General features: G+C 30.0%; 1 protein-coding gene across 23 annotated transcripts in view; it reads left to right on the plus strand.

Annotated features, from left to right (window-relative positions):
- Positions 1 to 14,936, plus strand: part of LOC106664580 (glutamate-gated chloride channel) — a 212,833-nt gene that overhangs the window by 192,093 nt on the left and 5,804 nt on the right. For 5 of the 23 annotated variants that reach the window (XM_024230527.1, XM_024230529.1, XM_024230535.1 and 2 more), the window contains 11 exons: positions 539 to 603; positions 1,508 to 1,728; positions 1,782 to 1,864; positions 1,927 to 2,067; positions 7,721 to 7,789; positions 8,339 to 8,491; positions 8,747 to 8,961; positions 11,276 to 11,326; positions 13,436 to 13,465; positions 13,821 to 13,838; positions 14,157 to 14,261. In XM_024230527.1, the coding sequence (XP_024086295.1) occupies positions 539 to 603; positions 1,508 to 1,728; positions 1,782 to 1,864; positions 1,927 to 2,067; positions 7,721 to 7,789; positions 8,339 to 8,491; positions 8,747 to 8,961; positions 11,276 to 11,326; positions 13,436 to 13,465; positions 13,821 to 13,838; positions 14,157 to 14,261 (1,151 nt within the window). Of the gene's footprint in view, positions 1 to 538; positions 604 to 1,507; positions 1,729 to 1,781; positions 1,865 to 1,926; positions 2,068 to 2,156; positions 2,175 to 7,720; positions 7,790 to 8,338; positions 8,492 to 8,746; positions 8,962 to 11,275; positions 11,327 to 13,435; positions 13,466 to 13,820; positions 13,839 to 14,156; positions 14,262 to 14,936 lie in introns of all 23 variants that reach the window. The other 18 variants (XM_024230530.1, XM_024230536.1, XM_024230537.1 and 15 more) reach the window with 14 other exon arrangements.

Below are 14,936 nucleotides of genomic sequence, written 5' to 3' on the forward strand. Positions count from 1 at the left end.
TGACTGATTAATTGATGGTTTCACATTTTATTTATTAAATAATCTTTCTTTTTAATTAAAAAAAATATTTAAATAGTGTTGACTTTATTAATATAACTTTTTAAAACAGTTAATTCATTGCACTAAGTCATAATTTCAATTTTTTGAGTAATCTGTTGACTTTGATGAAGAACGATCCTTTAGAAAGTGGAACATATTTTTTAGAAAATAGTTTCAAGGAATTTTTGGATTTTTATGAATTTTCAACCTTTTCAATAATTATCCAGCTTTTTCTTTACCATTTTTTCTCTGGGAACTGTCTCCTTTGAATTATGTTTAAAAAAATTTGATCAACTACATTAAAGATGTTTTTATATTTATCGATCCGTTTGAATGTAATTCAGTGAGAAACTGTTGAGTGATTGCGATCCCAATAAGTGGCCCAATGCTGGTTCAGAATGAGTTCACCGACTCACAGACCCAGCAACTTGAAACCACTATTTTTCAAACCACTGCTTAGATGGATTTTTGAAAAAGTTTAATAATTTTATTCTTGCAGGGACGCTTACTGTCAATATGAGCGTTTTATTGCTGTCACTAGCTTCACCGGATGAATCAAGTTTGGTAAGTATTCTCTTGTTATTACTTTACTGTAAACAACATTGATTTTAGGCAAAGACGGCATGGATTAAAGCTGTCTTGCATCGACTGATAAATCAATAATAAAAAATCATTTCTACTTTTTTCCCGGTTTAACACCCAGCCAGTTCTATAAGGCTTGCAGGAAGTTGGCTGAGAACTTTCATTTCGGGGGAATCCTTTGAAAAGATTGAATTATTTATGCAAAATGAGACTCGTGGGCCTAAGTGAAGTTTATTCAAAGAGTCGGTCAAAAGGAAGTTCGTAAATAAGAGAATTCAGAGATTCCATCCGAATCCATTCCCTGGGTGAAATTTTTCTTTAGAAACACTTTTCACTTTCTGTTCCCCAGCTCTACAGAAACAAAAATGAAACTCGCCCATTAGAAAAATTGATAAAGCAAGTTAAACCACTGATAGTTTTTTAAAAAATTCATACATTTCAATATTATTAAATCTAGAGTCCATACTTCTATTAAAAATCTTTTAAAAATTGTTTTCACCTTGAAGTGTAAAATAGTAGTAACAGAAACACTAAAAACTTAGCTCAACTCAAATAATGTTTTGTCTGCAATTTATTTTTTACAATGTCAAAAAAAAATATTGTGACATTATCTATTATTTTCTATTGTGAGATATGCTGGTCAGTAAGAAGAATTTGCAGAAGAATTGATTGGAAAGGATCAAAGCACATTTCCTCTTATGATCATATTTATTAGTTTTTGTAAAATTATTGAGTGAAATTTACAAAATTATTTATTCTTTATGTGTTTTTATGTAATAATTATGATTACTCCTTTAACCCAAAATGGTCTAAAGTTGGCACTCTATTGTACAGTTTCTTAGACTTTGTACCATTGTGTTTAATAATTAATCTCATCACATTTCAGAAATATGAAGTCGAATTTCTCCTTCAGCAGCAGTGGTTCGATCCACGCTTGCAGTATTGGAACAAGAGCGATTATGATTTCCTCAATGCGATCCACCACCACGAAGAAGTGTGGCTCCCGGACACTTATTTCATCATGCACGGAGACTTCAAGGACCCCCTCATTCCCGTCCACTTCGCCCTCAGGATATTCAGGAACGGCACCGTCAACTATCTTATGAGGTGAGAGAGGAAAAGGAAAAGTTTTCAAAGTGATAAATTCAATTTGTTGGCAGGCGGCACTTGATACTATCCTGCCAAGGGGCGTTGCACATATTCCCTTTCGACGACCCCCAATGCTCCTTTGCCATGGAAAGCAGTAAGTCCTCACTTTCTTTTTTAAAGAGAAACACATAGGAAAATCATTTTTTGTCTCGCTAGTTTCATACGAGCAGTCTGCAATCACGTACGTTTGGAAAAATGATGAAGGCACATTGAGGAAATCACCATCGCTGACGACCCTGAATGCTTATCTCATACAAAACCAAACCATCGCTTGCCCGACTAAAGCAAGCTGGCGAGGTAAATCTCTCTCCCACATTTATTCTAATTTTCTACTTCTACAATTTGTTCACCTTTGGTTTATGCCAACAAGTTTCGTATATTTTTAGTTAATACAAAGTTAGTGGGTACGATAAGTAAAACCAAAACAACTATACCTATTGCTTCAATACGGATAGCATGAAAATCACACAACGGAAAAGGAGATAATAATGCAATATGCTTATGTATCAGCATTGTTCAGCATTCGGCATGAAATTGTAGATAAATCACTTGTAGATTGTAAGTTAAATGCACTCAGCAAGAATAATTTTTTTGTAAAATGAAAGTTTTAATTAAGTAAAATGTATTAAAATTAAATGTATAAATTTATCTCCTTCATGATTATGGCTATGATACTGTTAACTACGGCTTGTTTCGCCTCTTTTTTACAGATATCTATTTCAGTCTAGGCTGTTACATAATTAAAATGACGTTTCAAAATTTTGATTTTCACGTAAGGCCCATAAATAATCAAGAGATTCATCCATGAAATTTTGAAAATTACTCTGATCACTGCGTTGCTTTTTACTATGAAACGCATTATGAAAGGTTTATGATGGCAATAACACAAAATATTTCATTTGTTATGAAATCTTAATACAAAGAACAAACAGTCGAGTCGACAATTTGTAGTATCCTTCTGAATCATTCCATTCTTCTATGGTTCTTATGAGCAGATAAAATAATCCTACAGTATATTTTCTAGTGGCCTAATTGTACAAATAAACAAGGGAATGAAAACTTTTGGACAGAAAAAAATTGTAGAGATAAAAACGAATGAACCATTAAATGTAGACCTTTTTTACCCTTGTTAAAAATGAAGATGGCATTGGCTCCTTATTTATGTATTGTGTGTGTGTGTGTGTTTGTTTGTGTGCAGAGGAAATAAGCTGTTGCACCTAGGAAAAACTTTAAAACCATGCCTCCATAAGCTGTTTTATGCTCAAAGACAAAAAAACATTCATATTTTTTGTTTATTTCAAACTATATGTATTTTTTTATCATTACATTCATTATAACATATTTATTTTAATTTAAATGAGATCAGAAATTTGTAAGTTTTAATAAAAATTATTTAATTATGATGGTTTGAAAGAAAATACACCAAAATACAGGAAAAACATTTACTTATAGAAAATTTAACTAACTTCAATTGATTTTCTTTATTTTCATTCAAAAGAGTATAAAAGGATTAGTAACACACTATAAAGATAAACACGTTATTAATGTTGTGTTTACTAAGTCAATTAATCTTTATACCTATTTTTTTTTCTTTGAGTGTATTTGTAGAAATTAAACAATTGGACAATAATGCCTTTCACTTTTTTATTTTGTTTTATTTATAATTGACCATTTAGGCATCATCTTAATAGATTTTTTTTAATCATCAAGGTTTTAGTTATAATGGGATAGAAGTTGCAATTTGTTTTTTGAGTTTACTCATTTCGAAAGCAAATTTTTAAGAAAAATCATATTAAAACTTATTAAAATTAAATGAAATGATTAACTATAAACGCAGAAAATAAACACTGTTCTGTGTTTCTCCACAAAAGTCCATTAAAAATATACAATAATAATAATTATTATATTACGGAATAAACCTACAATGTCAAAATTTGGTGTTGTTTCTTAATAAAAAATAAATTTAAAAAATGTACTTTGTTTTCAAGTCAGTTTAAGCTTGTCTTATAATTCCTTCACTTTTAGTAAATAGGACCGCGTGGATACAAGGAGCACAAATTATTCAAAAACAAGAATATTGAAATAAATAATATAATCGATAATAAATTATGAAAATAAAATAGATCACTAAAATTCTCATTAAAATTATAACATAAAAGAATTAATTTAATATAATCTTTTTAAAATCAAAAATGGCAATAATGAATTTACAGTAAATTGATGTGGGATGTTAATATTGTCATAATTTATGTAACAATTGGATCATCACTACCTATTTATTTTCTTGAACATTTGTGTTTCAGCCCCAAATCATTTTAAGCTTTTTTAAGCCCCCTTTTTGAAGCTAAGCTTCTGCAGCAAAGACAAAAACCTAGAAGGTGTTTTAAACGTTTGTCTTTTTAACTAGAGTTCTCAATCGTTTCAAATTACTTATGGATCAAGTATGCTGAATGTTAATATCAACCTAATGTATTTAATCCATTCAGTCAAGAGAATAAGCACTAATTTGTGTATAGAGTATTGCAACAAGTGTGTAATAGTCTCAAGACCATATTTATTTAGTTTCAATGATCGTCTGTGCCTTAGACCTCATGTTTAAAGTGTTAGATGTGTCGACCATTTTTTTTTTTTTTTCACTCACAAATAATCTGGATCTTGGTATGATCTAGATGAAAAGACAAATTCAATTGTGATCTGCTAAGCTTTTCATCTATTTAAGGTCATCATCAGGACAAAACAATCTTCAAGATGTCTATAAATTACAAGTATAGAATGACGAGTCCTTGGCAGTGTTGGGATTGACTTGGTATTCAAAGAAATTTGAAGTTGTTTGTTAAAACCTTAAATAATTTGTAGGTATCTTTAAGATTTTTTTTCTCCTGGTGATGGACTTAAAATAGATCAAAAGCTTGGCGGATAACAATTGAATTTGTTGTTTTTTTTGTTGTTGTTGTTTTTTTTTTCATCCATACCATAAAGCTTATAAACTGTCCTAATTTTAGTATTAATAGTTTCATTTTAGTTGTTCTAAATATTCTCTCATATTTTTTCTGTTTTCTTTAGTAATCATTGATTAGGACAGAAAATTTCTATTACTCGCCACATTGTACTTGTCAAGGTGCATGAAATTCATGTCAGACAGACAAAGGTTTTTTCTTTTAATAAAAAGCGAATATTTACATCTTATTATTTTAATTTATATTTCATGTTAAATAAAACATATCAGTTATATGTGTGGAGCTGCAGTCAGTATGTAGTTTGTGAGCTTTATAATAAGAGGTGTTATTAACATTTAATACTGTCATCATCAATGTAACTGAGGGTTATAACGTATACGCTGAGTGAATGATGCTTTAACGCATTTTCAAGTAACTTGCACGAAAGAGAATTAAAATGCATGACTATTCTCTCAGAATGGCGATGAAGACAGTAAACTACTGCAATTTCTGTATTTTGAAACAAAATATTAATTTTCTTGTTGTGCCATCTCCGTTTCCCAACTGTATGGTTTTATGTTCCTTTTTTGTTTATTTCTTAATACAACTCAATTTCCTTATGACGTACGAACTACGATGCTTGTGGCATCAGCCCAAATGGTGGAGGTCGTTCGCTGTAAATTTCATTTTGCCGCTCAATTGATACTTGAAAAGCAATCATAACTAAAAATTATTTGATTAAAAAAGAACTCAAATTTTGGTGGTGAAAATGTCAAATCTGGTAGGACTTGATATTGGGAATGTATTCCAAGTGTGTTTCACTAAGTCACTTCAACTAATTTTAAAGTGTGCAATTTATTCACTTTAATAAATTAATTGTACAGTAATTGTATGACTGCAATAAATATTTTTTGTGTTCACTTTTATTAATATGATTGTATAAACACTTATGAGTTTAATGTTCTTGAAATAAATGTTTATTTCACCTTTCAAAGCTTCTTTTCCAAAGCAATGTCTTAAATAGATTTAAATTAAATCTATATTATAAGAGTGTATTAGCTTACGTTTACTTTTTTTGAATATTTTTATTCCTCTACTTTATAAAGAGTGGCAAAATTAAATTTCAACCAATTTGTCGATTTAAGTTAGTCTTCCAAAGCGCAGTAAAATTGCACAGCCCTTCAAAAGATTTTTCGTTCATCTTGATTCCTGTCCTATCTCAGCAAACATCATCATGTCAAATCAAACATCACCTCGAACATTCCTTGTCGACTAGGTGATTCATGTGACTTTATCACATTACTAAATTTCCACGAAACATGGAATATTAATATTTTGAGTTATATCCAAACTTAGCATCATTGCCTCTGAAATGTTTGAAAATATTAAAATTTGTCTTGAAGGCTTTTCTTAAATTTCTTGTAATATTCGAACAACTGTATTAAAATTTTCAATAAATAACCTAGTATATTGCTGAAAATTTAAAATTGGTTGGAATACTGCAGAAATTAACTTTAGCAAGTCCAATTAAGTAATAATTACATTTGTACAATCTTTAATATATAAACAGTATTTATAATAGACAACAAATTACTTAACTTTAATTATTTAATTACAAACTTTGCATTAAATTTTACAATGATTCTTTTTCCTTTTTTAGAATAGGTGCACAATGAGTATGGGTATTTCTGTTTTGAAGTTATATTTTTTCTCGATGTTCTGTCTGTCTTTAGTACTTAATGCCATTTATTTGGAAGAGAAGTGTAATGCTGTATTAGTGTTTTAACATTTCATGTTCTAATCATAATTTCATATCACATAACCTAACCTATCACATAACAAATTTCTATACGAGAGAAGAAAGAAAAAAAAAAGTGGCCACCCTCGTTTATTGCTGTTAGAGAACCCACGATGAAGTTTTTCATCCATACAAACTTCCATACAAATGCCTGCCCAAACCATAACACCACCTTCCACAGGTTCCCCGGCAGTAAAAATGCGTGGATGTATCGCTCTCCTATTCTTCGCCGAAACCTCTCTCAGCCATCAGCCTCGAACAAAACCTTGACCCATCCCAAAACAAGATTTTACTCCAATCTTGCTCAGATCAATTGATGTGATTTCTTGCAAAACTTAACCAAGCTGTTCTGTGCCTAAAAGTCTTCACCTTACTGGTGCATTAACTTGTTAAAGTTGCTTGATCTCCACATCGGTGTAATGTCAATCACGCATTAAATTCGAAACAATAAAACGATCATTTCTCGGAGATGGTGACCTGGTTCAAGTCTTTTTGAGTAACCTCTGGGTTTTGGTCATAATGGACAGTGGTTTTGGGAATGTTAAGAACCCTGGTCATATACACATGACTTCTATGTTCCAACAATGTAACAATTCTAGTAGAATCACTTAAAACCATCACTCAAACAAATTTGAAACTTAAAAATAATACCACTTAAAAAAAATCAAACCATTAAAACGTTAGAAAGAAGCTTTACATAAAAACCAACAAAGAAGAAATTGACTATTTCAAGATTTATTTATAAAATTAAATTTTAAGTACAAGTGGGAGATTTTATGTGTTTTATTTTTCTCTAACCTTTTAAAAAGGACCAAATATTTTTCTAAGATAATCAATGGAGGATTGTCTAAGAGATAATTTAAAAAATTTAGGGTGGCCACTTTTCTTGCTTCTCCTTGTGTATAGATCACTTTTAATATTATTTTTGTAGTAAGTCCTATATTGAATCTTTAACAAGACAATGAATCACCTTTGCTTTATACCATTACTAATGAATTAATTTTATAAATAAAATTTAACAGTTAAATTTTAATTAAAACTTTTTTTTCTAAACTAAACAACTTGGAACAAATGAACAAGCAAGCATAAACAAGATTAATTAAAATATAATCATAATATAATATGGGAATCAAGATGGGCTCGTTCCTATTAAATAAGGCAGTGCGTTTGGTAAGAAGTTTCTCTGCCAAGGGGTGACTCAAGTTTGTTTTGGCAGATGATGATGATGATGATGGGAACACCGCAGCCAAATGCTCCCTTTGCCAACGGCGGTTTGAAGAGCAAGGTAAACACAAACTGGAAAACATTTATAGGTATTTTATAGCCAATTATGGAGGAGATAAGTTGTTCCTTCTGTCCACAGTGTAATGGGATGTCCATGTGTGAGTGTTGAATCATAACAAAGCTTTGATTTTAATCCAAAGTTCGTGTTGTTGTATTAATTGATTTATCTACTAATATATGTTCAGCCAAAAATGTATTATTAATCCTTTCATTCACCGCTTGATCTCTGCCAACAGAATTTATCTTTATTGCAATTATTTCACCGCCAGAGTCTATTTGCTCTGTGTACATCACTAAAATATTCTAGTAATTAATAGATATGTCGACTTACATAACGATGAAGTTAGACAAAACAAAGCAATCACTGCTCTGCTCAGAACAGTTTGCACAAGCGTTAAAAAAAGAAGAATACTTGCATAAAAGATAACTTTCAAGACATGTAACACTTATCGGCTAATGATTTCATATTTAACAGTCTAGCTCTGTAGCATAGTTTTAGCAGGAGCTGAAACACGACAATAAAACATACATAATAACGTTAATGTTTTAGGAAACTACAGTTGCCTCAAAGTAGACCTGATATTCACGAGGGATAGAGCTTTTTATTTTACTACTGTATTTATACCAGGAATAATATTAGTAACATCATCATTTATAACATTCTGGTTGGAGTGGAATGCAGTACCTGCCAGGGTAATGATTGGTAAGTTATCAGAGTCTACTTTGCACGAGCATATTTCATTTCAACAATTATTTCTGTTAAAATACATAATTAAAATTATTTTATACACTGTGCAATTTGGATATAAAAAACCAAAGAATTTATGTTTTGTTGATTTATTTTACAATATGTGAGCATGAACTATAATTTGTATAAAGTTTTTTTATCTACGGTTCATATGTAAAAATAATTTGTTTTAATGTATAACATAAAAATATTTCTGCTTTACTTTTTCAGGTGTCACGACAATGCTCAACTTTTTCACAACATCAAATTCATTCCGTGGGACATTGCCCGTCGTCTCGAACCTGACAGCTATGAACGTTTGGGACGGGGTGTGCATGTGCTTTATATACGCAAGCTTGCTCGAGTTTGTCTGTGTAAATTACGTAGGGCGAAAAAGGCCGCTGCACAATGTCGTGTATAGGCCGGGTGAAAACCCAGTGACTCAGGTAATTCAGTCATTTCAATCGATTAACTCTCATAGCCATAAGTTCATGTTTCATAATTTTTTTTACGAGATTCACATGTGTGTTTGGACCATTCCGTTCTCCCATGGGCCCAGATCTTTTTCATATAAGACATTTGATTCAGAATCAATTCTAGACGGGTTGAGGGGAATATAATTATATGTATATTGTAGTATACAAAAAAAAAAGACTACATCAAGAAGTAAATTGAACATTTGACATTTACTAATTCCTTAATTGCCTCTTCCTACTTTTATTGCTATCATTAAACTTCAATACGGTTTATATATAAAGATACTTCTGAAAAATACTGATACAATTTTTTTCAGCAAACATTTGAATGTAGTAAAAAATTGATTTTTGAATAACTAACTTTACTTTTCACTATTTTTTAAATACTGATTTAAGGCAATGGGAAAGAGGTTTTAATCAATCCTGATACAATAACTAACGGCACAATGATGAAATTAAGGGATCATTTTATTGTTGAAGCGCGACGAGATTATTTCTTGAAAGCTTGTGAGAATTGAAAATTTTAACAATTGCCTTCAACGCATGGCATGGCGCTGCATACTCCACTGATTAAATCTTGGATTATTTTCTCAGAATATTTTCCCGAGTCGGAAATGAGAAATTTCTCATATTTTAATCACGCATCGGCATCAAATCTTTGAAGCATGACATCGATATTTTTTGACTTGCAGATTAATAAATTGCTTTAATTAAAAATGCAATAATTAAAACTAATTACTACCAAATGTGATGCATTTGTAAACCAAAAATTTGAGCACTGACAAATAGATTTCTGATGGTGATTCTAGGTTCTAGAATCCTGAAATCAGCCTCATAGATAGAAAATATGATAAAATTGAATCGACTACCCCCTGAAACCCAAGTTAAATGTGAAAAATTTCAATACAAAGAATAAATCATTTCCCACAGCATCTCAGTCCCTAGATCATAACTTCTCCTCAAAAAAGTCTGAACTTTGGACTTTATGAATATTTCATGGAGGCAACTTACAATATAACAATATATTGTTTTAATGCTCTAACTGGTCCCACCTCATTCATACCTCTCTTTGTCAATAGATATTAAATTTTTGAATTTAATTACTGCACAAACCATCTACATAATTTATAGATACTAGGAGAACTAATAATTAAGAGAAAGATTTTTTTAGGAGGGGGGAATAGGCATTATAAAAAGTTACAAAGTAAAATTTATTAATGATCCCCTAATTTTATATTAAAAGTATTTTTTTTATAACATGTTTTATTTTCTAGTGTTGAATGTTTGAATACGAATAAAATATGTGAGATGAACTTGACTTCCACTAATGTTTGGAAGGAACAACCAATGCCTTTAAAAATAATGCAAGCAATTTTAAATTCCATGCTATTAAAACATAATGTCTATGATAAATTGTGGAGCAATAAAATGCATTTTTCAATGTGAAATATCGCATGAAAGAGTTATTTCATAAATTTTGTGTATTTATTTTTATTTTATTTTATTTTTGTTTTTTTGTGCAAAGTAGATTTGATTTATGCAATACTCTTGGATTTTTCATGATAGGTTTATGCCTTATTTTTCAAAGCATGTAGGACGTAGATTCATTTCCACTTGGTACAAGTTTAGAATAAAGCAAAAAAAACACATTTCATTCTATGTAGTTTTAAGAGTTTTATTATAATGGGTATGCTAGTAAAAAAATGCATTTTTTTAACCGTCATTTCCTAAATTCTCCTCTACCCATAAATTCATTAATTGTTCTCATCTCTTGGTTTATCATTAGGTAAGTTGGTAGACAGATTGCATTTTTTTTGCACTTTTCACCAAATTAACATGTTACACTAAACTCTTGATAACCTTTTTAAAAGCACAATTCCGTTTTCATTTATTTCACCGAAACCCATTCACCGCTTCCTGTGTGATACAGAACACCGAACGAATGAAATATTTACTCATTTCATTCCAAACCCCCTAAAATGTGGTACATTTCCCTCATGTGTAGTTCTTAGTCATGAATAAAACTATGGAATTTTTGTGCATTACCTATTTTTATATCCTATTACTTGTTGGGAAAAAAAAAAAAAACTTAAAATAAATCTAATGTGCCCATTTAATGCTAGAAAAAATTTGACATTTAGGAAATTTTAAAAAGTTGGAACTTTTTATATTCGATTCAATAGTCCTGTTTTTAGCAATTATTGCATTTTTCTTACTTATTATGTGGGTGCATTAGTTATCGTTGAGTGGGCATGTGCTGTGAGTGTGTGTTAAATTGTTACAGCGGTTGCCCGCAGTCCTCAGCCGAATTGGCATTATATTGGCCACTCCGTTGGTAAGAAAATAAAATTTTTCACAAAATGGAGAAAGAATTTTTGTTTTTCTTTTTACACACATCTTTTTTTGGCCTTTAACTCACCATTTTATTTTATTTTAAATAAATATTTTATAAATAATTGACTACTCACTTTTAATTTTTTTTAAATCAGCCTTGCTTTTTTTTTTTTTTAATTGATTGATTTTGTTTTCTTGGATGAATTGTTTAGTTGTAAAAATCTATTTGCATTTGTTATGGTGCTTTTTTATGCTTTTGCTACAAAGTACCAATTTTATATTAACCAGCTGAGTATTGCTCATTAACCATAAACTAAGCTCTCGCAAAGTAACAATGCTTGTATTTATTTACTAACACGATAATAATTTACATACTAAAACTTGGCCCTATTTGATCCAATGGCAGGAGTCAGCATTGCATATCAAACAATAATAAATACAATTTTTTTTTAATCTTATCAGTCATCATTTTAAATTAAACATCAGAAGAACAGAGGTAAGTGAATTTTCAAGAGTTAAAAACATTTTGTTCACTCACATGTAAATAACATCTCGCAAATAAACACAAACAAAGCACCTTTTTTTTTTAATTTGTTTTACAAAGTTTAATTGCAATGCAATGCTACAAATACATTATATCACTTAAATTGTGCTGCACAAGTTTGAAACAGAAAAAACACCACTTTATGCTGAAAAAAGGGTAAATTTTTTTAACACAAAGCGTGCATCGTTCTTTAAAGAATGAACATAAAAAAGGGTATAAATGTAAAGTAATTACATTAAGTAATACTAAGAATAACAATAAGATTTAAAAGCTTTTGTATATTTCAAATAAATAGTTTGAATTTGATAGATATAAAAAACAAGATATAAAGACAAAAAATAAAAACAAATGACAGATTCAGTGTTATTGTTTTTGCAATAAATTCAATGATAATATATTCTTATGGATTTTTTGCAGGATAACAAAAATTAATTGAAAATCAATCAAAATCATTCATCTGGTACATATATTAGAATTTGATTTACACCATTGTACATGAAAACTGGAGGAAAATAGGCTTAGAAACTCAAAAAAACAAATGGCATTTTGCCATTGGTGCATCATAGCCTTTACTACTTATGGGATAATTAGCACTTTTTTTTAGAAAATATCAATTTAACCTTAACATTTTCATATTTAAAAGTTAGAAATGAATTTCAAACTTGTTTAATAAAACAAAAAACGTTTGGCCTTTACATTTTTATTTCTTATGGCTTGGAATTTGATATAAACTAATTTTCATGCTGATTCCTGTCGAGGCACAGAAAATGGTTCGTAAGCGATAGAAATTGCGAAGATATCTACAACTTTACTTTCTAAAAGATTCTTAAACAAAAGAAATGCAAACATGTTATTTTATGATATTAAATTCATAGATTGAATTTTCCAGAGACAGTTTAACTTTGAACAAGTATGTAAATAGAATAGAACCGATCTGCTCTTTTAGTACGACAGGCTATTAAAAACTTCTTTTTTGTTATTTGCATTTTGTAATTAGAAATTAGAATGCCAAAATGGAATGGTTTTATAGCTTGAAATATTGGTAAATGTACAGGGTAAATGTAGGCGACTTGTGGAAGTTATCTTCCGTGGATGTTATTTAGGTTCAATGCTACTTTTGATGGTAATGAAAAAATACTTAAATACTGTGAATTTGATTTTTTTTTTTTTTTTTTCAATTTGTACCATACTTTTATTTTCTCTTTTTTCCAATTTTGTTTTATATATAATTGATTCCTTTGAACTTTTTTCCCAATAATGTTGCATTGTAATTTGGTTTTTGTTGTAAAGGAATGTTCTAATTTTGATGCAATAAGTGTTTAGCTTTTCTTTTGCATTATTGCTCACAATTTGAAAAGAAACTAAATAAAAAGAAAAATTACTACACAGTAAAATTATCTTCTATTAATTATTTCTTCCAAACAAAACATAACGGCCGATTAAGTTAAAAACAGGTGGGAGAATGAAATAAATGTCCACAATGTTTTCCTTCTGCATACTTTTTATTACTTTTGAAATTAATGTCACATTGAGTTAAAACATGTTTGTTATTTTTATGCTATCTAGGCATCTAGAGTCTGCAATCTTATTAAACAGGTGTGTTTCAAATACTGTTTATGTAATAAAACAAAGTAATATCACCAAAAGCTCAAGAGTTTACATAATTTTCATTGCGTTTAAGTTTTCCTTTTTCTAAACATTTTTTGGATTCTTTTTCCTTTTTCTTCTATTCCCATTAGCCCACGTAGTTCTAGCATAAGAGAAGGAATGTTATTAAAACACCAATTTTTATATTATTCACTTGTTTTTTGTGCTTTTCGTATTTCTAATGTGATTCCTACAACAATTTTTTTAATATTAGAATAGTCTTGAGCTTATGGTAAATGAAAATGGAATGTAGTCTCTTAGTTTATGACTAAAATTTATTTATCTAAATAACATCCCTTGTTAGTTTTCCACTAGAACATCTGTGAGTATAGTATTTGTTTATAAATATCGCAGATTCACAACTTGTTGCTTGCATGGCAATGTAGCTAAAGAATGGTGTAGCCTTTTCTCTAGAAAATTAGACAAATTAGAGGTTTATCACTTTTATATCAATTGATAATATAAAAAAGTCACAAATTTAAAACAAAAATGTAAAGTTTAAGATGCTATTTCATTAATTTAAAGCAATATTGTTAAAAATTGAAAACAAAAAAAAGCAGCCTTCATTCCAGTCAATAATTTTTTTTTAAACAAATAAATCACAATTTAAAAAACTAATTAATCATTCGATTCATTTTAGGGAGACAAAAAATCCGATGGAGCGGCTCCAAATGAAATAGTTACATGTACAAATTGTGGGCCCAATCCTTGTACACACACAGCGAATAACGGCTGTGCAACTGAGGTTGGTATCATCTTATAATCATCTTTCCTCCGACCCTGGTGTTGCTAGGTCCACAATGATTCAAAACCATTTACATAAATTTACCTTTTGATCAAAAGATTCTACAATTTATCCCCGTTCATCCTTTTACACTTCACAAAGTAGCATTATTAAATATAATTTGCATAATTGGATTTCATATTCGTTTAAAAGAGGACGTCTTTTTTGACATTAAGCACTGCAACCATTTAAATTTGATGCAATATTCTGGGTGAACAGGGCTTATGACTGAGAGTTGGCAATATTCAACTTTATTATAGAACATTTACCTACATTTTTATATGTAATTTGGTTATGATCATTTTAGTCTGCCTGTCCTTATTGGGTTGTATGTCAGATACATCTCATCCACAGTGTGCCTGCCGGTCGCTGAAGACAGCAAAATGCTAAAGAACGTCTAACATCTCAACCCAGAGAGAATAGGTAGACAAAAACGATCAGTAACAACCAAATTACAAATTCATCACCTTGCAGACTCAACACAGTGTAGACTACATGATTTACCCTTTTGCAGTTATAATAAATTATTATATCCTTCAATAAAGTACTGGGGCGCCGTTGACCACAATGGTTTAGGCACTGACATATGCTCATCACTGTAAGGTAAAGGTCCTGGGTTTGAATCCATCGGCCCTG

The sequence above is a fragment of the Cimex lectularius genome, unplaced genomic scaffold (genome assembly GCF_000648675.2).
Source record: "Cimex lectularius strain Harlan isolate CLEC.00 unplaced genomic scaffold, Clec_2.1 scaffold13, whole genome shotgun sequence".
Classification (NCBI taxonomy): Eukaryota; Metazoa; Arthropoda; class Insecta; order Hemiptera; family Cimicidae; genus Cimex; species Cimex lectularius.